This window comes from Trichomycterus rosablanca, chromosome 9 (genome assembly GCF_030014385.1).
Source record: "Trichomycterus rosablanca isolate fTriRos1 chromosome 9, fTriRos1.hap1, whole genome shotgun sequence".
Lineage (NCBI taxonomy): Eukaryota > Metazoa > Chordata > Actinopteri > Siluriformes > Trichomycteridae > Trichomycterus > Trichomycterus rosablanca.
In genome coordinates, this window is record NC_085996.1 from 5,448,005 (window position 1) to 5,471,032 (window position 23,028).

The 23,028-nt window shown below is 45.1% G+C and overlaps 2 protein-coding genes across 3 annotated transcripts in view; one reads left to right on the forward strand and one right to left on the reverse strand.

Annotated features, from left to right (window-relative positions):
• The first annotated feature begins 1,953 nt into the window (after window positions 1-1,953).
• On the forward strand, window positions 1,954-11,025 carry tmem242 (transmembrane protein 242). Its single transcript, XM_063001015.1, has 4 exons — window positions 1,954-2,049; window positions 6,371-6,471; window positions 7,720-7,857; window positions 10,292-11,025. The coding sequence occupies exons 1-4, from the start codon at window positions 1,971-1,973 to the stop codon at window positions 10,403-10,405; spliced, it is 432 nt and encodes a 143-aa protein (XP_062857085.1). The 5' UTR covers window positions 1,954-1,970; the 3' UTR covers window positions 10,406-11,025.
• Window positions 11,026-11,432: 407 nt separating this feature from the next.
• arid1b (AT-rich interactive domain 1B) overlaps window positions 11,433-23,028 on the reverse strand; it is a 73,598-nt gene continuing 62,002 nt past the window's right edge. For both annotated transcript variants that reach the window (XM_063001728.1, XM_063001729.1), the window contains 8 exons: window positions 21,140-21,278; window positions 20,649-20,815; window positions 18,432-18,555; window positions 18,234-18,353; window positions 18,054-18,132; window positions 16,672-17,416; window positions 15,297-15,427; window positions 11,433-14,335 (listed from right to left, as the gene is read on the reverse strand). In XM_063001728.1, the coding sequence (XP_062857798.1) occupies window positions 12,632-14,335; window positions 15,297-15,427; window positions 16,672-17,416; window positions 18,054-18,132; window positions 18,234-18,353; window positions 18,432-18,555; window positions 20,649-20,815; window positions 21,140-21,278 (3,209 nt within the window). In that variant the 3' untranslated portion in view covers window positions 11,433-12,631. The remainder of the gene's footprint in view (window positions 14,336-15,296; window positions 15,428-16,671; window positions 17,417-18,053; window positions 18,133-18,233; window positions 18,354-18,431; window positions 18,556-20,648; window positions 20,816-21,139; window positions 21,279-23,028) is intronic.

The following is a 23,028-nucleotide window of genomic DNA, read 5'->3' on the forward strand; positions in this document are numbered from 1 at the left end:
CAGATTAATGTCAACCTGGGCAACAGACCCACTTACTACTACTATAAGGTAGGAATAGTTTTAATGTCACTTTAATCCTTATTTTCCTTCGGGATTAATAAAGTATCTATCTATCTATCTATCTATCTATCTATCTATCTATCTATCTATCTATCTATCTATCTATCTATCTATCCATCTATCCATCTATCCATCCATCCATCCATCCATCTAATCAATCAAAGGCTGTATCCTGGTCGCGGTGGGTCTGGCTCCATCTGGTAAAACCAGGCACAATGCAGGAACACTCTAGAACTACTATAATAAACAACTATAATAAACGTTTCTGCCCACAGAATAGCTGTTTACTATTTGATGTTCACACTTTTCTGTCACTTTTTTAGAATGTTGGATGTGGACATGGTCATTAGATCGCAAAGGTTGAGACAACAAAGGACAGTTTGGGACATTTATTTATTATTTGTTTATTAGGATTTTAACGTCATGTTTTACACTTTGGTTACATTAATGACAGGAACGGTAGTTACGCATTACACAAGATTCTTCAGTTCACAAGGTTATATACTGTAGAACACAGCCCTTGGACAATTTTGTATCTCCAATTCACTTCACTTGCATGTTTTTGGACTGTGGGAAGAAACCGAAGTTCCCGGAGGAAACCCACGCAGACATGGGGAGAACATGCAAACTCCACACAGAAAGGACCTGTACTGCCCCACCTGGGGATCAAACCCTTCTTGCTGTGAGGCGACAGTGCTACCCACTGAGCCACCGTGTTGCCCCCTGTTTGGGCAAAACTAGGCTTACCAAAATTGTACAGTTCAATACTAGGGAACTTAATTCACCTTTTTGCTGTGACATGCAGATGGTAAGGTCACAACCAGCATGAATTAATGGACCCGATCTGCCTTGTGTCAGCAGGCGGTGATGGTGTAATTGTGTGGGGGAATGTTTGGCATTAGGCCCCTAATAGCCTAATCTGAGTATTGTTGCTGACCTTTGTGGTCACAGTCTATCATCATAATGGCCACTTTTAGCATAATAAGGTGCCATATCACAAGGCACAAGTCCTGTCACTTCAAACTGGTTCAATAAAAGTGACAATGAGTTAGGTGTGCCTTAATGGTCTCCCCAGTCACCAGATTTGAATCCAATAGATGGAGATTTGACAATCTCAGTTAACAACAGGGTCAATCAATCATGCCACCATGGACTAAAATCTCAAACACCTTGTGGAATCCGTACCACAAACACTTCAGTCTGTAATAAGAGCAAAGAGGGCGGCATGGTGGCTCGGTGGGTAGCACTGTCGCCTCACAGCAAGAAGGTCCTGGGTTTGATTCCCAGGTGGAGAGGTCTGGGTCCTTTCTGTGTGGAGTTTGCATGTTCTCCCCTGCCCTGCATGGGTTTCCTTCAGGAGATCCGGTTTCCTCCCACAGTCCAAAGACATTCAAATAAGGTGAATTGAAGACTGTGTTTGACCTTAAGCTTTGAGCTGATGAACCTTGTGAAACGAATAACTACCTGTCCTGTTATGAATGTAACCAAAGTGTGTAAAGCATGACGTTAAAATCCTAATAAATAAAATAATAATAATAAGAGCAAAGAGCTATCATGTATTAGTGTGGTGGCCCTTTAACTTTCATGAGATATTAAACCTGCTGTTAATACAAGTTACAAAAGCAGGTTATTATGCATTGCTAAAATGTTTGTTTCGTCTGGCTGTATATTGAACGCTGATAAATTGTATTAAAACTGCTTTATAAAACATATTGGATATAAGATATAAAACGTCTGAGTGACACATGTGTGAATAATACGAAAGAATTACTTTGTAGGGTAATTTACAAATGTATATATATATATTTTAAGAACTATATCACGTAGTTAGCATCTTTTTTATTAACATGACTGAACAAAGGTTCCGGTGAGTTTCCACCCGGGATTGTTATGAGAGAAGCACAGGAAAGATGGCGGCTGAGAAGGTGACTGTGGAGTCTGATGCTGCTACTGACAGTGTGGACGAGGCTAAATTACAGATATTAAAAGGTAAATATTTCATAATTTTAATGTTAAAATGAGCACAATTGGGTGATATTCTGATGCACTGATAAGCTTAGGACGTGCAGGTGTGACGTGACATGTTATGTTTGTATATAAAATCAAACTGTTACCGTCTGTACCTTTAACAAGGTGCGTAAATGTGTTCACGGTGTTCCGCACACTCATGCACACACTTCTCACATGTTTCGTAATTAAACTTGTTCACGACACAGAAACTGGACCAACGACCTTAATCACTGAGGAAGGATCTCAGCTACATTTTATAGCCCGCTTGATTTCATTTGAATTAATTAAATAAAAAATAAATTCACATATAAGCAGGCGTACTCTGTGTACGGATTACCGTTAAGGGTAACAGGAAACCGTACAGCTCCGAACACTTTATTATTTCGTTTAGCAAAAAGCAAACACAAATAAAATCACTGTAATTAAATATATGGCTGAATTACAAGTGAATACGCATTTATGTTACACAAGCAAATTTACATTTGAAAAATATATTAAACATGAATGAATTTAAACTGTATTTAATGTAAATAACTGGAGACAAAACAGTCTAAGCATATATTAATACATGTCTCACACTTTAGAGATCAGTCTCCGTACCGTATTCACGTGTAAAAATGTACCTGAGAAAAGCTGGATCTACCATGCACCAACTTTATATTCATTTACTGACTGTAGATCTGTTGCTCTGTACACTTTGTCTCCCCCTGTACCCCATATATCAAGCGAAAGGAGCCCTCATAGGACCACACTGACATTATGTTTGGGCGGTGGACCATTCTCAGCCTGGCAATGACACTATAATGGTAGTGTGAGTTGTTTGAGTGTGAGTGGATCAGACACAGCGGCGCTGCTGGAGTTTTTAAACACCTTACTGTCACTGCTGGACTGAGAATCGTCCACCAACCAAAAATACCCACCCGACAGCGCCCCGTGGGCAGCGTCCTGTGACCACTGATGAAGGTCTAGAAGATGACCGACTCAAACAGCAGCAGTAGATGAGTGATCGTCTCTGACTTTACATCTACAAGGTGGACCGACTAGGTAGGAGTGGCTAATAGAGTGGACAGTGAGTGGACACAGCAGCGCTGCTGTGTCTGATCCACTCATACCAGCACAAAACACACTAACACACCACCACCATGTCAGTGTTGAGAATGATCCACCACCTAAATAATACCTGCTCTGTGGTGGTCCTGTGGGGGTCCTGACCATTGAAGAACAGCATGAAAGGGGGCTAACAAAGCATGCAGAGAAACAGATGGACTACAGTCAGTAATTGTAGAACGACAAAGTGCTTCTGATAAAATGGACAGTGAGTGTAGAAACAAGGAGGTGGTTTTATTTACGGTTAAATAAAAAATTATATAGATATAAATGTAGGTATGTTGCAAATTAGTGACAACAGGCATAAATGGTAAAAAAAAAAAAAAAAAAGTATGTAGACTTTATTGATGCCACAAGATTATTTTAAATGTCAGTGTGGAGAGAGAACCGTCTTTGAACTGAACTGACTTTGCATGAAACTTACTGGTGGAATTTACGAAAGCAGTTTTTGTTTTTGTTGAGGCACAGGTGAACACTGCACTTTGAACATTTGAAAACAGTGTGGCCCTTACAATTTGGGAGTTTGCAGCGTTGCCGCTCACTCCTAACCACTGGCCAGTGACCCACAGCATCTGTACGGACGTCCTGTGTCGGAATAGCCTTAGCCGGACCTCGACGTTTCTTCTTTTCGAGCTCGCTTTCAACATCCGATGAAGGCCTCTTCTGCTTTGACGGATCCTTGCCTTGCATGCAGAGAGCCTGTGCAATAGATGTTCGGAAATCAAGCAGATCCCTTTGTTTTCTTCTTGGAACACCGAGTGACTCGCAATCACGCCGATACAACAACCAGCTGTTGACAATGACCATATCCACAAAGTGAAAAAAGAACCTATGGTAGTACTTTTTTGACTTGATGTGGATGCGGTGGTATGCAATCAGTGCATCAAGAGCTTTAACGCCACCCATGAACTTGTTGTGCATGCTGATGATGCTCGGGCATTCCACAGACACTTTCTGTTTCGACTTTCTGTCCCATCTTTCTACGTGAGAAACAGGCTGGGCACCGGCAAAAGTGCTGGCGACGATCACCCCTCTGTTGTCAAACCATTTGACTGCTCTTATTTCCACACTGTCTACAACAACCTGTTTCTCTTCAAACGTCCCTCTTCCCTTCTTCTTCATTTCTGTGTCTGGACTGAAACTGCACCCTTGCAGGCGACTTCGCTGCACCGTCCCAAGCGCCGGTATCCTATTTTTTGCAAGAACAAGAAACAAATCCAAGCAGGAAAACCAGCCGTCAAAGTACAGCAGGTGATTGACAGCACCGTGAATAACTTGTGCAAGCTTCAGCACAATGTTTCCACTCGTCCCAATGTCCGGTTGTCCTGGTGCAGGATCAGTTTTCCCTGCGAATATGTCGAACGAATGCACCAGGCCCTGTGTGTCACGAAGCACAAAGATTGTGTATCCCCATTTGTATGGCTTCAGACCCGATTTGCCTTTGAATGGCACCGTTTGCTCATCAACAGACAACATTTGACCTTTAGGGAGAGCCTGAAATTTGGGGAGAAGTGAATCAATAAGTGGCCTGACTTTGAAAAGCCTGTCACCGTTGTTGGGTGCCGCGTTGTCACTTAAATGAATGGAGCGTTTTATTTCTTCCCATCTGTCTCGAGGCATCACATCCGCAACCTGTGGTATTCGACATGCGCCGGACCAGTACATTCTTGACCTAGGTAAATGCAAAACACTCATGTGCACTACGGTGCCAATAAACTGCTCCAGTTCGTTCTGATCCAGTTTGAGGGCACAATTTGGATTTTTTTGTGCGCAGTACAGATTGCTCTGTTCCACGATACTTTTTAAAAGATCATCATCAAAGAAGTCTCTGAAGTACTGAATGGGCAGTCTGATCGTATCAGCATCCGGAAGAGCACCTCGCCACACCGGAATGTCTTTTGCAGAGTTCTGTTGGTTCACTGTCTCCCATACTACCTTTTTCCTTTTTCTTTTTGTAGTAGCACTGGTTCCACCGGAGTCTTCATCACTGCTGCTCCCGTTGTCCGTACTCTCACTACTGCTGCTGCTTTCATCACCGTGTGTAGGAATGTATTCTTCATCGCTGTCCTCACTGTCACTGAGACAGCTGTCGTCACTTTCCACAGGTGGAATCATGGTTTTAGGTCCGCCTGGTCGCTTCCCAGTGGATACATTCATTTTGTTCTGTGTTTAAAAAAAAAAGAAGGGCAGAAATTGCAGTTATATCCCAGCATGCTATTTTATAATGATTATAGAATGTAAATAGAATGGAATTTCCTAAAGAAAATGCATTAAATACAGCATTATCAGCTCCACTTACCATATAGAAGCACTTTTTAGTTCTACAACTGTTTCTCTGCATGCTTTTTTGGCCTGCTTTCACCCTGATCTTCAATGATCAGGACCCCCACAGGACCACCACAGAGCAGGTATTATTTAGGTGGTGGATCATTCTCAGCACTGCAGTGACACTGACATGGTGGTGGTGTGTTAGTGTGTGTTGTGCTGGTATGAGTGGATCAGACACAGCAGCGCTGCTGGAGTTTTTAAACACCGTGTCCACTCACTGTCCACTCTATTAGACACTCCTACCTAGTTGGTCCACCTTGTAGATATAAAGTCAGAGACGATCGCTCATCTATTGCTGCTGTTTGAGTCGGTTGTCTTCTAGACCTTCATCAGCGGTCACAGGACGCTGCCCACGGGGCGCTGTTGGCTGGATATATTTTTGGTTGGTGGACTCTTCTCAGTCCAGCAGTGACGGTGAGGTGTTTAAAAACTACTCATACCAGCACAACACACACTAACACACCACCACCATGTCAGTGTCACTGCAGTGCTGAGAATGATCCACCGCCTAAATAATACCTGCTCTGTGGTGGTCCTGTGGGGGTCCTGACCATTAAAGAACAGCATGAAAGGGGGTAACAGAGCATGCAGAGAAACAGATGGTAGTGGAAACAGTCAGTAATTGTAGAACTACAAAGTGCTTCTATATGGTAAGTGAAGCTGATAAAATGAACAGTGAGTGTAGAAACAAGGAGGTGGTTTTAATGTTATGGCTGATCAGTGTATGTATAAATTATTTATTTATTACTTCATTATGAGAAGCACCACATGTTTGCAGATTAGCAGATATTGTATCTTAAGATTAAAAAAAGATAGAGATCGTCGAGATTACACTCGATTGATTTATTTTACGTTTGTTGTCTAGGCGGTGCTTTTCTTGCAACGGTGGGCACTGCAGGAATGATCGCAGGATTCGGCTCCACGCTGGCTCTGGCTAAGAAGAAGAGTCCCGAGTGGTTTAATAAGGTACGCAGGTTTAAGTGAAATGAAATATTTATGAAGTGCACTACCTCTTGTACTTTTTAATATTTTAATAACGTTATATGAAATGTGGACCTAATGCAGACATTTCAACAACCTGTAGGATCATCATTCACAGTGACTTTGTTTTTAGGGTGTTCATTACAATTCACACTAGAGATAAAGACGTATTTAGAACTTTGTTATTGTTTATTATAATAACTGAGCTGTTGCAGTACTGCAGGTTTTAATATTAAGACTAAAAGACTTTATATTCGATTACCTAATAGGATAGGATTGGAATTGCGCAGATCCTCACATCAAACGTAGCTGCATATTTTAGAAACACTGCTCTGTTTGTTTACGTCTCTTCTATTTTTAATCACAGTCTGCTTCCAGTAAACACACAACTTTTCTAAAGAGTTAAAAATAGTTGTAAAATAGTTGCCTCGCAGTGGTGAGGTCACAGGCACGTCACAGATCACTTGAGCCGTCTGGAGTCTTTTTTTAACTCGATTATCAGACAGACCCGCTGTGTTCAGCTACTCGGACTGGACAGGCGTCTCTTTATTTCACCCCTGGTGTCGGCACTTGAATCAGTTTGGCATAATTTCAGTTTGAACGTCTTTAAAAGATGATTACAGACCTTGATTCACACCAACATGCACTTACTAATCACTCACTCACTTTCTTAACCGCTTATCCAATTAGGGTCGTGGGAGGTCTGTGCTGGAGCCTATCCCAGCTTTTCAATGGGCGCAGGGCACACAGTAACACCCTGGATGGGGCGCCAGTCCATCGCAGGGCGGGCAGACACACACACACACCCATTCACCTATAGGGCAATTCAGTCTCCAGGTAACCTGACTGCATGTCTTTGGACTGTGGGAGGAAACCGGAGCTCCCAGAGGAAACCCACGCAGACGTGGGGAGAACATGCAAACTCCACACAGAAAGGACCTGGACCGCCCCGTCTGGGGATCGAACCCAGGACCTTTTCGCTGTGAGGCGACAGTGCTACCCACCGAGCCATTGTATTTTTAGACAGTTGTCTTTGTACTAGAGTAAGGAAATTCTGTAAGTCGCTCTGAATAAGCGCGTCTGCTAAACGCTGTAAATGTTTCACCAAGCAGGAACATCACACTAGATGCTAAGCTTCATTTACAACAGACATGTCTGAGAATGTTCTTTTTTTTAATATAATACTGATAGAAGAATCGTTTCTGTTGCCTCTCTGTTTGTGTTTCTGTGAAGGGTGTGGTGGGCACAGCAGCAGTACCCGAGAGTGGAGCGTCTTTAGCCCTGCGTGCACTCGGATGGGGTTCGCTGTACGCCTGGTGTGGGGTGGGACTCCTCTCGTTTGCAGTGTGGAAGGCTCTCGGCGTTCACAGTGTAAGTAACACCAGCAACACTCCAAAATGTTGATTTAACATGATTTAACAGCATTAATAAGGACTTTTCTCTCTCATGCCCATAACAGTCAGTCTGGCTGTAATGACCAGGCATGGTCGGGCAGTGCTTTTACACATTAGTCTGTGTACATTTGCTCCGTTGTGTGCGCCAGGACTAAGAACGAGAGACTAAACTCGACAGCAAAGTAAAACCAAGTTACTGACTGATAGAAGCTGAAACAAATGTTCAGTTCTTCATGATAATGTGAAGATCTTCTCAAATTTGACATTCCTATATGTGCATGTATTCATTTATTAATGTACAGGTCCTTCTCAAAAAATTAGCATATTGTGATAAAGTTCATTATTTTCCATAATGTAATGATAAAAATTAAACTTTCATATATTTTAGATTCATTGCACACCAACTGAAATATTTCAGGTCTTTTATTGTTTTAATACTGATGATTTTGGCATACAGCTCATGAAAACCCAAAATTCCTATCTCAAAAAATTAGCATATTTCATCCGACCAATAAAAGAAAAGTTTTTAATACAAAAAAAGTCAACCTTCAAATAATTATGTTCAGTTATGCACTCAATACTTGGTCGGGAATCCTTTTGCAGAAATGACTGCTTCAATGCGGCGTGGCATGGAGGCAATCAGCCTGTGGCACTGCTGAGGTGTTATGGAGGCCCAGGATGCTTCGATAGCGGCCTTAAGCTCATCCAGAGTGTTGGGTCTTGTGTCTCTCAACTTTCTCTTCACAATATCCCACAGATTCTCTATGGGGTTCAGGTCAGGAGAGTTGGCAGGCCAATTGAGCACAGTAATACCATGGTCAGTAAACCATTCACCAGTGGTTTTGGCACTGTGAGCAGGTGCCAGGTCGTGCTGAAAAATGAAATCTTCATCTCCATAAAGCTTTTCAGCAGATGGAAGCATGAAGTGCTCCAAAATCTCCTGATAGCTAGCTGCATTGACCCTGCCCTTGATAAAACACAGTGGACCAACACCAGCAGCTGACATGGCACCCCAGACCATCACTGACTGTGGGTACTTGACACTGGACTTCAGGCATTTTGGCATTTCCTTCTCCCCAGTCTTCCTCCAGACTCTGGCACCTTGATTTCCGAATGACATGCAAAATTTGCTTTCATCCGAAAACAGTACTTTGGACCACTGAGCAACAGTCCAGTGCTGCTGTTTCTGGTTCAAAAGTGGCTTGACCTGGGGAATGCGGCACCTGTAGCCCATTTCCTGCACACGCCTGTGCACGGTGGCTCTGGATGTTTCTACTCCAGACTCAGTCCACTGCTTCCGCAGGTCCCCCAAGGTCTGGAATCGGCCCTTCTCCACAATCTTCCTCAGGGTCCGGTCACCTGTTCTCGTTGTGCAGCGTTTTCTGCCACACTTTTTCCTTCCCACAGACTTCCCACTGAGGTGCCTTGATACAGCACTCTGGGAACAGCCTATTCGTTCAGAAATTTCTTTCTGTGTCTTACCCTCTTGCTTGAGGGTGTCAATGATGGCCTTCTGGACAGCAGTCAGGTCGGCAGTCTTACCCATGATTGCAGTTTTGAGTAATGAACCAGGCTGGGAGTTTTTAAAAGCCTCAGGAATCTTTTGCAGGTGTTTAGAGTTAATTCGTTGATTCAGATGATTAGGTTAATAGCTCGTTTAGAGAACCTTTTCATGATATGCTAATTTTTTGAGATAGGAATTTTGGGTTTTCATGAGCTGTATGCCAAAATCATCAGTATTAAAACAATAAAAGACCTGAAATATTTCAGTTGGTGTGCAATGAATCTAAAATATATGAAAGTTTAATTTTTATCATTACATTATGGAAAATAATGAACTTTATCACAATATGCTAATTTTTTGAGAAGGACCTGTATTGTCCTCATTAATGGTCAGGGTCATGGTGGGTCTGAGTCATTAGGCATAAGGCAGGAGATGCCCCAGTCGTCTGGCTATCACAGGGCAGACGTACACACACCATCTACACACATACCACACTTTGTTTGGGAATTGGGGAGGGGGTGTCAGGCATGTGGAGTAGAACGATCCGCTGCGGTGACCCCTAAATACAGGAGCAGCCAAAAACCTGGCAACTGGCCACGACTGCTTATCTGATTTAATAGTTCAATAAAAATTTCATAAAAATGTTATCTGAGAAGAAGCCTCTTTTTATTTAGGGCTTTGTTTTTGTTATTTAATAAATAAATGTTATTTTAATAAAGTGGGCTGGAAAAAATGATGTTAATCTTTAGTGAAATCGGATAATAAAATGAAATTCATGTACATAATTTATTTACTTTTACTTACTAAAACAATCTCACATCAGTTTGATTTAAGGATGTACTTTGTTTTTTTGGATAAAAAGTCTGAACATTAATTGTATATTTTCTCTTATCTGCACATTTTTCAGTTGGTGGAATTTCGACAGAAGATGCAGTCCATCTTTCCCGCCATCCCGAAAAACGAGGAGGTTCAGGCACGTGCGGAACCTTTTGACTGGGACTCGCTAATTAAATCCAAATGATGGTAACAAAAAGAAGTGATCAGATCATTCAGACGGACTCGCTGCTGCTACAGGATGAGAATGAGGTTTCGGTTCCATGCGGCGTTGATCTGTCCTCATCTCTGATGTCGAAGGATGAGGATAAAACTGGCCTCGGGGCAACCCGACACACCCCTGTGAGACCAGATTTCTGGACCTTTCAGAGCTGGGTTGCCAGTTCATGAGACTTTTTATTAAACTCCTTTTGTTAATTAGCAAAAGGGCAAAATTTTGTGAAAGCACTAGTTTCACAGTTAGAATCCACTCTATGGGGTTTGATATTTTTGGATTGTCAGCCTGTTTATACAGTATGAGGAGGTAAAACTTTTCAGGTGTAGTAGGAGGAGGAGGAGTAATCGGTCGTGTCTGAGAGACGCTTATAGTCCGGATTTAGCTCCATCTAATCTCCACCTGTTTGGATGCTCAAAGAAGCTTTAAGGGGGGGAAGATTTTCATGTGATGATGATGTGAAAGCAGCGGTGCATCAGTGGCTACACGCATTAAAAAGTTGGTACGATGCTGGAAAAATGCATCAGAAGGCAACGATGTCGAAAACTGGTGTGATTTGTTTTTGAGATTCCTAATAAATCAAGTTAAAAAGAGTGCGGAAACTTTTTGAAGAACCCTCGTACATCACTGAATGCATAATGATGATCTCTAATAAAAATAACGGTTCTTCATTAATGCACAGACCTCAATAATGCGTTGAGCTTCGAGTTCAGCGACTCAGGACTTTGGGGATCGTTTTGAGACAATGAGAAGTTTAGAATGTGTCAGTGCCAGACTTAAATCATTATTAACCTTCATCTATTCAATAAAAAATCAGCAATGGATAAACTATGGATGAATATTTAGGGATATAAATATCCCCCCCCCCCCCCCCCCCCCCCCACACACACACATATCCTGAAGGGTCAGCGCAAAGCTTGCAACAGCGTTTCAGACCGTAAGATAGAAAAAGCTGAAATTTCTTAATAAAGAAGAAGGAAATAAGTCCTCACAGCTCAGCCAGGTTTCATGTACAGTTTCATGTACATTTACTTTAACATGTGGAACATGTAGTATAAAGACTTTATACTAATAAACAATGGTCATCAAATCATATGGCATGGAAAAGAGTTAAGAGTCATCGGCGCATTTTCATCAGAACTCAAGTCTGAAGTCTCGAGTCATTGTTGGGTAAAGACACTCGAGTACGGTCAGGCCGACGCCCGCGTTCAGGAGTCTGTGTCATTCTCGTTCTTCTTTTTCGAGCCGGACACGTTGAGGCGCTTTCACACAGGACAGTCCACACGTCGGCACGCTTCCTTTAACAGAACATTCTCGAATCGTTAATAATCAGCATCGTCTAGCATCACTCTGTATAATACCACGTCTCGGAGAAAAGGAAAAGAATCAGGGCCTGTTTAATATACAGATCACATACACATATCAGCCCAAAGGTTGCAGAGGAGAGAGAAGTAGTGGTACCCAAAGCGCTTTGGAGTTCCTGTGACCGGAGCTCCTACTGGTGGGTGGAAGCAAGTACGTTTCAAACCAGCTGACGCGTTTTCCTCCCCGTCTGGTGTGATACTGGTGAGGTTACGCAGTGCGATACTGGTCATCAGATGTGTATATTGCCTGTGGTACTATAGAGTCATTCACATTTAATAATCTCCCCTCCAGCAAGCCTCCTAAACCCTATTGCACGACACTTTAGAGCTGGATACAAGAATACAGAGTAAAATCAGTGTGTTTTTTCTTTTTTTCTTTGTTTTTCTTCTTTAACATGGTGCGAGTTCTATCTACAGCACGTCACGATTTAAATAAATCTGCATCCCCGAATAAACAAAGTCCCACTAGAAACAGCCACGAACCATAAAAAAAAACATCATGAGAGCAGAAAAGGAATAAACAGTATCTGCCAGATACCAACTTTGGTTAAAAGAACTTAAAAACGAACAAAAAAAGCAAAACGAAACATTAAAAGAATACAAAACAAACGTGAAATATTAAATATCTGTATTAAAATCATTTAGAAAAAAAAATCCAAAATAAAAATAGCAAAAACACGGGGCGTAGAGGAGCTATATATACTCTCTATATATTCATTTGTTTGTAGAAACATTTTTTGTCTTTTTCGAATTTCTTTAAATAAAAATATAACCCCGACGATTCCGCGCCACCTCCACCCGCCCCTCTCGTCCCCGCCGCTCTCCGGCACTGGTGTCACGAGCGCCCGAGCTTGAACAGCACCTCGCACAGGATAGCCGCCACGCTAGAGTTCACGACGGACGACAGCGTGACGTCCAGCAGGCGGCTCTCGTACAGCACGAACTCGGCCCGGTTCTCCTCCACCTGAGCGATCGCCATCAGCGCCTTGGCAGCCCGGCACATCATGTTGATACTGGCCGGCTCGGAGTGCGTCGGGTGTCCCGCGTGCAGCAGGCTGTGAGGACTCTGCTGATACTGCGCCATGGCCAGACTGTCCTCCAGAAACCCCACCAGGGTCCCGATGCTGCCCTTCTGCAGGGCGATCACACGGGCCGCCGTGGCGCTGCCTTGTGCCAGGTTGGCCAGCACGGCCACCGCCATCTCCCGACACACTTGGCTCTTGCGTTCGCCCACGAGTTGCATCAACGTCGCGAAGAGGCGCTCCTGGCGGCTGAAAGGGGGCGTCGCCAGCAGCAGGTCCACGTTACAGTCCTGGATGCTCAGCTTGCACAGGCACTCCAGTACCAGCCTCTGCGGCGTCAAGGAGGAGAATCCGCCCGCCGTGCAGAACGGATCCTGGGCTTCGGCGGACGGGCACACCATCCAGTGCAGGAGGCCGTCCAGGATGGGTAAGCAAATGCTCTCGGGGTAGACGGACAGATCCAGGTGCCCGGAAATGTTGGCCAAGGTCACCAGGGTGTTTTCGTGCAGGGCGCCGAGGCAGTCCCACCACCACTCGTCCTTGCTGCAGGCTAGACTCCGTTCCTCTTCGTGCTGGTACGTCGGGGACGTCCTTTTCCTCTTCGGGTGCTCGTGGTGCAGGAGGACGAGCTTTCCCAGTATGAGTACCAAGCCTGGGTGCCGTGCCATGTCGGCATCGTTGCCTGGCACAAAGGACAGCCCGCGGATTACGTTGGAGACGCATATGCATCGCTTCGCCAGCTCGTCCTGCCAGTCCTCGGCCGTCGAAAGAGGTGCCTCGTCCCAGCAGCGTGGCTCGTCTTCCAGAAGGTCCTTCTCCCGTTTCTGTAACTCTTGGGCACCACCAACTTGCTCCACGACGGCTGGCGGAGTCTCGTCTGTCGAACCTTGAGCTTCTTTTTGATCTTCTTCCACATCTTTACTGGGATCCGCAGCGTCCTGATCTTCTTTTTTCTCTGCGTCCGTGTCTGGCGAGGCTTCGCCCCCCGTCTCCGCCCACTTCCTTTCGAAATAGGTCTGGATGTGGGCGGTCGAGTCTCCTCCGCCGGCCTCCCAGTGCAACAAGCCGCTGGTAAACTCTCTCCCCAGGCCCAGTAGCTCTGTCCTGTCTTCCACCTGGTCATCGATCGCATCCCTGTCCTCCACCTTCACCGGCAGTCGGTCGTACTTGCTGGCTTGTTTCATCCGGGGTTCCGAAAATGGGTCGTCTTCTTTACCCGCTTCTTTAGGTCCGTTCTGCTCTCGTTCTACCACCTCTGCTGGCATTTTCTCCAGGTTCTCTGCACCGGAGTTGCTCTCTAGGACTCCAGGCTCTGTCTCCGGTTTCTTGTTTACCTGCTCAGGATCTGATTGGTTGTCCTGCTTCAGATCCACAGATTCCTCTTTGACTGGCTCTGGTGAAGGACCAAGAAGAGTCTTCTGTCCGTTGGTGCCCACTTCATATTCCTCCAGGATTCCAAAGATCTCGATCAGGCAGCGTCTTAAATATTCCACGATTAATTCTAGGAAACCAGGCAACTAGAGAGACGGAGGAGAAAAGCAATCGTTACGAAGGAACCGGTAAAGAACACAATTAATATAAAACAAGAAGGAGGAAATTGCAGCAGGGTTATTGACACCGACAAGATTGGGTGGAATAAATGAAAATGTATTTATTTATTACGATTTTAACGTCATGTTTTACACACTTTGGTTCCATTTATGACAGGACAGGTAGTTACTGCTTACCCATGATTTATAAGTTCAAGGTTTTAATGTCAAACACAGTCATGGACAATTTTGATTCTCCAACTGTGGGAGGAAACTGGAACACCCGGTGGAAACCGACACAGACACGGGGAGAACATGCAAACTCCAAATAGAAAGAACCCAGACCGCTCCACCTGGGAGTGCTACCTATACAGGTGTGAATATTTGGTTTGTGCAACACTGCCGCCTTGTGGACAACGCGCATGGTCGTCGTCCTCACTGCCAAAAGTATGTGGACACACGAATAAAAGCTTGTTGTACAGCACATTCCAAAAACACAAACAGTAATATGTAGATGTCGCCCTATTAGTGCTGATATAATAGCCCTAGTATTTCCGGAAAAGTGTTCCACAGTACATAATACACCGGGCGGCGCGGTGGCTAAGTGGGTAGCACTGTCGCCTCACAGCAAGAAGGTCCTGGGTTCGATCCCCAGGTGGGGGCGGTCCGGGTACCTTCTGTGTGAAGTTTGCATGTTCTCCCCGTTTCTGTGTGGGTTTCCTCCGGGTGCTCCGGTTTCCTCCCACAGTTCAAAAACATGCAGCCAGGCTAATTGGAGACACTGAATTGTCCTGTAGGTACCAGTGCGTTGTAGTGCCGGTCCCAAGCCCGGATAAATAGGGAGGGTCGTGTCAGGAAGGGCATCCGGCGTGAAAACTGTGCCAGATCAATGATAATCAGGTCTCGAGCAATTCCCAGCAAATCAGGCTGAGCTTCATTTCAGACGTACCTGAGACAAGGTGAAGGAAGACACTGTGTTATCATCGTACAGCAGGATGTTTATGGTGTCCAAGGCCCAGGTGCTCTCTGCTAGCAAGCCAGACTTTAAAGACATCATCACCCGCCAGGCCTCCGGCGTTCCTGCAGAAGGGGAATAGAAATTCGAGATGAAGGTTGCATGTGAGGATGATAATGAAGCTGTGCTTATAATTACTACTAGGTGTAATAAATCAATTATGTAGAGAAAATTAAGAAAATCATGTTCTTCCAACACTGCAGCAACAGTTTAGGGAAGGCCCTGTCCTGTTCCAGCATGACTGCTCCCATGTGCACAATGCAAAGCTCTACAAAGACATGAATTAAGCTCAGTTTAAAGGAACTCCAGTGTCCTGCACAGATCCCTGACCTTTAGAATGAACCAAAACATCAGGTCAGGCTTCCTTGACCAACAACAATGAGCACAAATTCCCACAGCCTTCTTATATAATCACTGATACGTATGTCAGGATCCTTTTCCATTGATGAACATGCACTAAATGGACAAAAGTATTGGGACACCTGACCATGAGCCTGTTGGACATCCCATTCCCAAACCCCACCCTTTTTGGAAACCTTTGTACAAGAGTTTGGAGTGTACCAGTGGGAATTTGTGCCTATTCAGTCAATAGAGTCATTAAAATCTGACCTCAGCCCTACTTAACAGCTCTGGAATGAACCGAAACATCAATTGAGGCTTTCTTGACCAACCAGAATGGGCACAAACTCCCACTGACATACTCCAAGGTCTTGTGAGAAGCCTTCTAATAGAAGTTACTCTGTTTTAACACCATTTGTCTTATGAGGAACCTATACCATGAGCTTGTTGGACATCCCATTCCCAAACCCCACCCCTACCAGTGGGAATTTGTGCCTATTCAGTCAATAGAGTCATTAATGTCTGACCTCAGCCCTACTCAACAGCTCTGGAATCAACTGGAACATCATTTCAGGCTTTCTTGACCAACAAGAATGGGCACAAATTCCCTCAGACATCCTTTGAGGATCCTTTTCCACTGATAAACATACACTATATGACACTATTGGACATCCTATTTCAAAAACCATGCGCATTAATATTAAATTGTTCCCTATTTTCTTTGTAGCTTTGATATCACTAAGAGTTTGGAGTGTGCTAGTGGGAATCTGTGCCTATTCAGCCAATAGAGTCATTATTAGGTCAGGTACCGATGTTGGAAGAGAAGGTCTGGCTCACAATCCAAGTTTAATTCATCCCCAAAGTGTAATTTCCCAACCGTTGCTCAATAAATCATACCTACTGCGACCCTGACCAGGATAAAAAGTGGTGCTAAAACAGCCCAAATAATTTTGGAACAGTGAGATCTTACCGATGTCTTTAGAGGTTAACCTTCGGCGCGGCTTTAGCTGGGGCTGCGTGGCCTCGACAGATTCCGGTGGAAAGCTGATCTTCTGATGGACGGACGGTGGACCCTGACCGGGGACGCCACCACCCTGAGATCCCGGCATGGACCCGGGCACGCCTGGTTTCGGCATCAAGTGACCTTTACTGGGAGACATGGAACCCCCCATGGGTCGGGAGAAGGGCGATGGGCTGGGGGCACGGGAAACGTGATTGGGCATGGCCGGAGGAGACTGGTATGAGGACGGAGGCTGGCGGTTTGGTATGGGAGGCATGGAGCTAGAAGTAGACTGGGAAGGGTAAGGCGACTGGTGCTGGCCGGCGTGACTCGGCCACTGACCGTCCTGATTGACCCTGCCCTCCGGCTCATCTGCACGGCTCATGGGGGGGTACGTGGGACCCTGTCTGCCGGAGTACTGGTAGCCCATGTCACTTCTGGGATGCCACATGTTCCCTTGAGGCCCGGCGCTGGAGGTGGAAGACGGTCCTCCCGCCATCATGTTGTGCTGGGGCGGTCCCTGTCCGCCGTGCTGCATGCGCTCCCGGTTATACGGGTAACCAAACTGGCCCTGCATGGGTCTGCGGTCCGGGTATCCTGCACCGTACTGGCTGTACATGTCTGGATGCTGGCCGCCGTACTGCATGCCGTAGGAGTCGCCCTCGTGCCGCTTTGCCGGGGGGGCGTACAGCCCTTCCCCTGGTCTCTTGTACCCCTAAACAACACAGAAGAGTGAGTTACAGTGGCATACAGTCTTAGAGCAGGGTTTTGGCAATCTGGTCCCACTGTGGTTTACAAGATGTAACGTAGAGCCTCCACAAGGGGGCGCATGTGTGCAAGTTCATTTCGTGTCATTAAGGTGCCTGTTAAAATCTGTTGATCTAATTACTATTATTAAAGTAGGGTGACAGAGTGAGCAGCGTGAGTATGCTATTATGTACTTTGTGGGTATACAATTACTAACTGTAGCCCATCTATTTGTTCATACACTTTGTCACCACTCTTTATTCCATTTATTAGTACAAAGAACCTCCACAGAACCCCCACTGACCAGGTTTGGGTGCTCATTCTCAGCACTGCAGTGACACTAACAGTGTAATAACATAACATGGTGGTTTGTGATGTTCTGATACGAGTGTATCAGGTACAGGAGTGTTGTTGGGATTTTTAAACACCTCAGTGTCAATGCTGGGAGGAGACCAGCGCCCCAGCTAGAAATAACGTATGTAGCACATAGGGAGACCTAATAAAGTGCCCAGTAAGTGTATTTTATATAAAATTATATTACATTTAACTGTACATTTATGTCATTTTATACCAAAAACAATGTGATAGATAGCGGGCACACTGACCTGCGGCTGTGGGTACATTCCATGGGTGCCGTACGCCATGCTTTGAGGGTACTGCTGCCCATAACCATCATGTCCGTGCCTAAAAGAAACACCCCATCGTTCACATCATTCAGTTTTGTGATACACACACGTACACACACACACACACCTGTCACACAGAAACGAGCCGGCGCTCCTCACCTCTGATGGGACGGGTATCTACTGCCCGGGAACATGCTCGGATCGTTGTTGGAGGGCATCATGCTGTTCTGATTTCCGGGCGGCACCATTCCACCGTCTTGGCCCATCGCGTGTTCGGGCCTGATAAAACAGAACATGGCATCGGGATCGACCCACGAGTGCTTCGGTGGTTCAACGTAATAATTCAGCGTAACTGACCTTCTTTCGAAGACGGGGTTGTAAGGATACTGGGGTCGCATTCCCATGCCCTGGGGACCCCGTGGGTACATGTCTTGCATGCCACCGCTGGCCATTTGTCCTGGCATGAAGGAGTCGCTGCCACCTAAACGCACAAGCACACAGCGCACGTCACACAAATTGACCCGTCTTAATGTTTGAAATCTAAAAAGATATAGTTAAAAGTATTTTTTGGTATGAAACTTCATTGATTTCACTTATTAGGCCAAGCAGAAGGAGTTAATAATGAGATATAAACAATGATCGTTGGGATTTTTCGGTTTCTGACACTTATAATAATAATTAAACATGCCCTGGGTCAAATTGATGAGAAACGAACATAACAGGGGGCGTGTTCCAATTGGCGCCCTTTTTAAGGTGTATTAAGGCTCGTGGTCAGTGTGTCTAGTGTGGCATCAGCTGCACCACAGCCCTGACCAGGGTAAAGCAATCAATCATTTACATTACATTTACATTTTTGGCATTTAGCAGACGCTTCTATTAAAAGTGCAGCACTGTGCCAGTATATTGTCTAAGCAATTAAGGGTTAATAGCCTTGCTCAGGGGTCCAACAGGCAACCTGGTAGTGGTGAGGCTTGGACCAGCGACCTTTGGATTACTAGTCCACTAACTGCCCTTTCGAAACGTTTAAAATGAAACGAGTGCAGACAATTGCGCAACCGGCAGAGGGCAGCGCTGCTCAACAAACGCACAGCCATCAACCCAACATCCAAAACTCTGGTATGAAGAGAACCGAACCTTCTTTTTTTGGGGCTGCTCCTGTTAGGGGTGACCACAGCAGATCATTCATCACCATCTTGACCTGTCCTGAACATCCTCCTGCATCCACAAACCTTCATCCTCAGCACCCTCTTCCTATATCTCTCAAACCATCTCAATCTCTCCTCCCTGACTTTGTCTCTAGAGTCTAGAACATCCTACCAGCTCCGTTCCTCTAATAAACTCCTTCTTGCTCCTGTCCATGCTCCTCAATTCCAGTCAGGATCTCAGCATCTTCCTCTCTGCAACCCTGAGCTCTCTCTCCTGTCCTTTAGTCAGTTACCCTTCTTTTTGACAGATACCCTGTTATCATAAATACAGGCACCACATATTTATCGTGTAATTTGCTTTATTTTTCTTCCTTTCTTCCTGAGACGCTTGTCCACAAGTTTGACACGTCCAGACTTTAGTGTTTATTGTAATGCTGTATGTCCAGAGCTCTGCTGCTAGGGTTCTCACCCACACTAGACCACAGGATCACACCACTCCTATATAGATACTTCTGCTGGTCTATAAGTTCCTCCACCTATCTTAGTCTCCTCCAACCATATTCACCTGCACGCACCCTTAGATCCTCTGATATTTATTCGCTAGATGTTCCTATAGCCCACCTATAGCGATCAGTGTGCCAGCCCCAAAAGATTGGACCACTTTTCCTCTCCACATGTGCTACCTGCTTCAAAATATATCCTAAAACACATCTTTTTAAACTTGCTTTTACATCAACTGGCTGATGCCGTCCTCTTTGCTTTTATATTCCTATTTCAATTGCTTTTTATATACTATATTTATATATATTATATATAGAGCTTTCTCATATACTAGTAGTTGTAATTGTCATACTGCTGTATAATAGTCATTACAGAGTCAATATTTTATATTTATATTTATATTTATATTGTATTCTACTCTATTTTATTTACTGTACTGTACTTACTGTACTTACACTGTACTAGAGCTGCTGTAACACTCAAATTTCCCTATCTATTGATTTTTACTGTTTTATATCTACTCCCTGTATTTAATCTGCTGTGATTTATCTGTACAGTGTCTTTACGTACCTTGCAAGGTGCTTATAAATAAAATTCTGATATTATTATCATTATTATATTACTTTTTGTTTTATTGTTTAGGATTTACATTCTGATTTGGACATTTTGTGTTAATAACCGATGGTTGGGGACTGTTTTTTCAGCATGCTAATGCTCAGGTGTCCACATCATACATGCACTGAGTAATCTGATTATTGGGCTAAAATCCATCCAGTTTGTTCTGATTTCTTAAAATCGGTGAAATGGTCATACTGGAGTAACCATACTGGTCTAACAGGGTGAATGTGCACCCACTCATGCCGTTTCCCTTTACTAAATCTGAGCTATAATTCTATGAGAATAAAAACAAAAATAAAAACGAACTTGCCTTTTCTTTGAGCCACGAACGGCTCCTTGTTGGCATCGTACTGCATTCGGGCATCCATTCCGCCCACTCCTTGAGGGTACATCATGCCAGCAGGGATGTTGCCTCGCTTTTGAAACACTGGGTCGCTGCTGTCAAAGAAGGGATCCTGCACGCTGACACCGCTGTTCCTGAAGACAAAGGAAAACAAAAAATATGAACCTGTGATCCGGGTTCGAACCATGGCGGTGCTTGTCGATCAGACATGATTAGCTGCTTATGTCTGGGTAGGGATGGTTGAAGCCCTGTGATGGACTGGTGCCCTGTTCAGGGTGTGTCCATGCCTTGTGCCTAGACACACTCGGGCACGATCACGACCAGACCTTCAGTTCTAAAAAGATCCAAATACAGCCTGGAAAGGGTGACAAGGCAATTGCGAAGGCTGGGACTCCAGTGAACCACAGTGAGTGGCCAGCCTACCAATATCTCCGCTACCAATGTCTGATTCTACTTACCTGGCACTCTGTAGAGAGATCATATGACTGTGGGGCGTGGAGGCTGGTGTGGGGGGTTTTCCATCCCCTGGCATTTCCGTCATGGAGCTGCTGCCCGTAGACTGAGGGGTCTGGGGCCCCTGAAGAGACCCGGAGTTAGCTAGAGAACAAAACGAGCCAGATCTTGTTAGAAATGTGAACTGACCAGTGCTGACATCTCAAGCTTGCTCCTAGGCGGACAATGATTGGCTCGTCCGAGGGAGGGACTGATGCAGTTACGACCTCTGCTGGCTGGAGGATAATGGAGATCGGTATGAGACTCTCCGTGCGCGATACGGCTCTCCATTTGAACCTGTCTCGTACAGGTGAAGAGAAGCGGTCAGCTTCTGAATACGTGTTGAATGGTAAGTGTGTTAGTTACAGCCCTCCTTGGTCGGTAGTGGAGGTCAGCAGCCGTCAAGGTGGAAAAACTAATTGGGTAATTGGATATGACTAAATTGGGAGGGAAACGTATAAAAAAAGGAATCTACATCTACGGCATTTAGCAGACACTTTTATCCAAAGCAACTTACAGAACTGTGACAGTATATTGTCTGAGCAATTAAGGGCCTTGCTTAGGGGCCCAACAGTGACAACCTGGCAGCAGTGGGGCTTGAACCAGTGACCTTTCAATTACTAGTCCAATATCTTAACCACTAGGCTGCAACTGCCCTTACACACAAATAGTTCCAGTTCACACGCTGCCACATTCTAAAGAGAGTCAAATAAATATAGTCTGGAAAGGTTTATAAAGCTGTTATTAAGACTGGGACTCTAGTGAACCACAGTGAGAGCTATTATTCTATTATTCCAAATGGAGAAAACATAGAACAGTGTTGAACCTTCACAGGAGTTGCCGGCCTACCAAAACATCACCAAGATGTATCAACAACTCATTCAGGGGGTCACAAAAGAACCCAGTCTGAGTATATTTGGGATTTTTAGATGCTGTGGCATGTTGATGCGCCGATGCTTGCTAGGAAAGAACGTCCATGTGGACGCAGCGCCGAGAAAAAGGAAATAAAAAGCACTGGCCAATGAACGTGGCACGGCTCTGAAAGTAAACAATGCAGGCAGGTTTTGAAAGGACGGGTCTGATGTGTACGCACACACACACACACACACACACACACACACACTCGGACTCGGTGTGAACTGGAGTGACCTTGATGCCATATTCAGTGTGAGGGAAGCGGGAAAAAAGCCACGAGGGAAAAAAAATGCTGGCTCACTGGTCGGCAGTGTGTGAGGGGGTCAGAGCGAGGGCATTTTTGTTTATATCACACACTCCTCCCTCTATTAATCTTCTCGGGGGAAATCCTTCCTCCCCTGCTGTTTGACAGCTCTCGCTCGCTCACCGGCACTCTCACTCCCTCTCTCTCACTCTCTCTCTCACTCCCGCTGTAGTGTAGGGAGGAGGGATGGGGGGGAATCCTTCAGCTGGAAGCCTGACAGCTCTCTCTCTCCGCCTCTCTCTCTCTCTCTTTTTTTTTTGGTTCTCTCTCATCCCCTCTCTCAGCGGGACTAAATCACCTGTCGGATATTTTTAGCTCTCGCGCAGCCGCCTCATATTCATTTCAAAGCGGATGGAGAGACGATGGAGGACCATTTTTCAGACTAAAGGTCAGCGTGAGACGAACACGAACACACACACACACACACACACACACACACACACACACGGCAGCTATTTAAAAGATTATACACGGAGCTGGAGGTGGCGGAGATGAAGATGCTGGGAGTGACGACCCGGGATTAGACAAAGTTGCGATGGTCTGAGCATGTGCAGAAGCGGGATGAGAGTAAGGTACTGGACTAGTAATCAGAAGGTCGCTGGTTCAAGACCCACCACTGTCAGGTTGCTGCTGTTG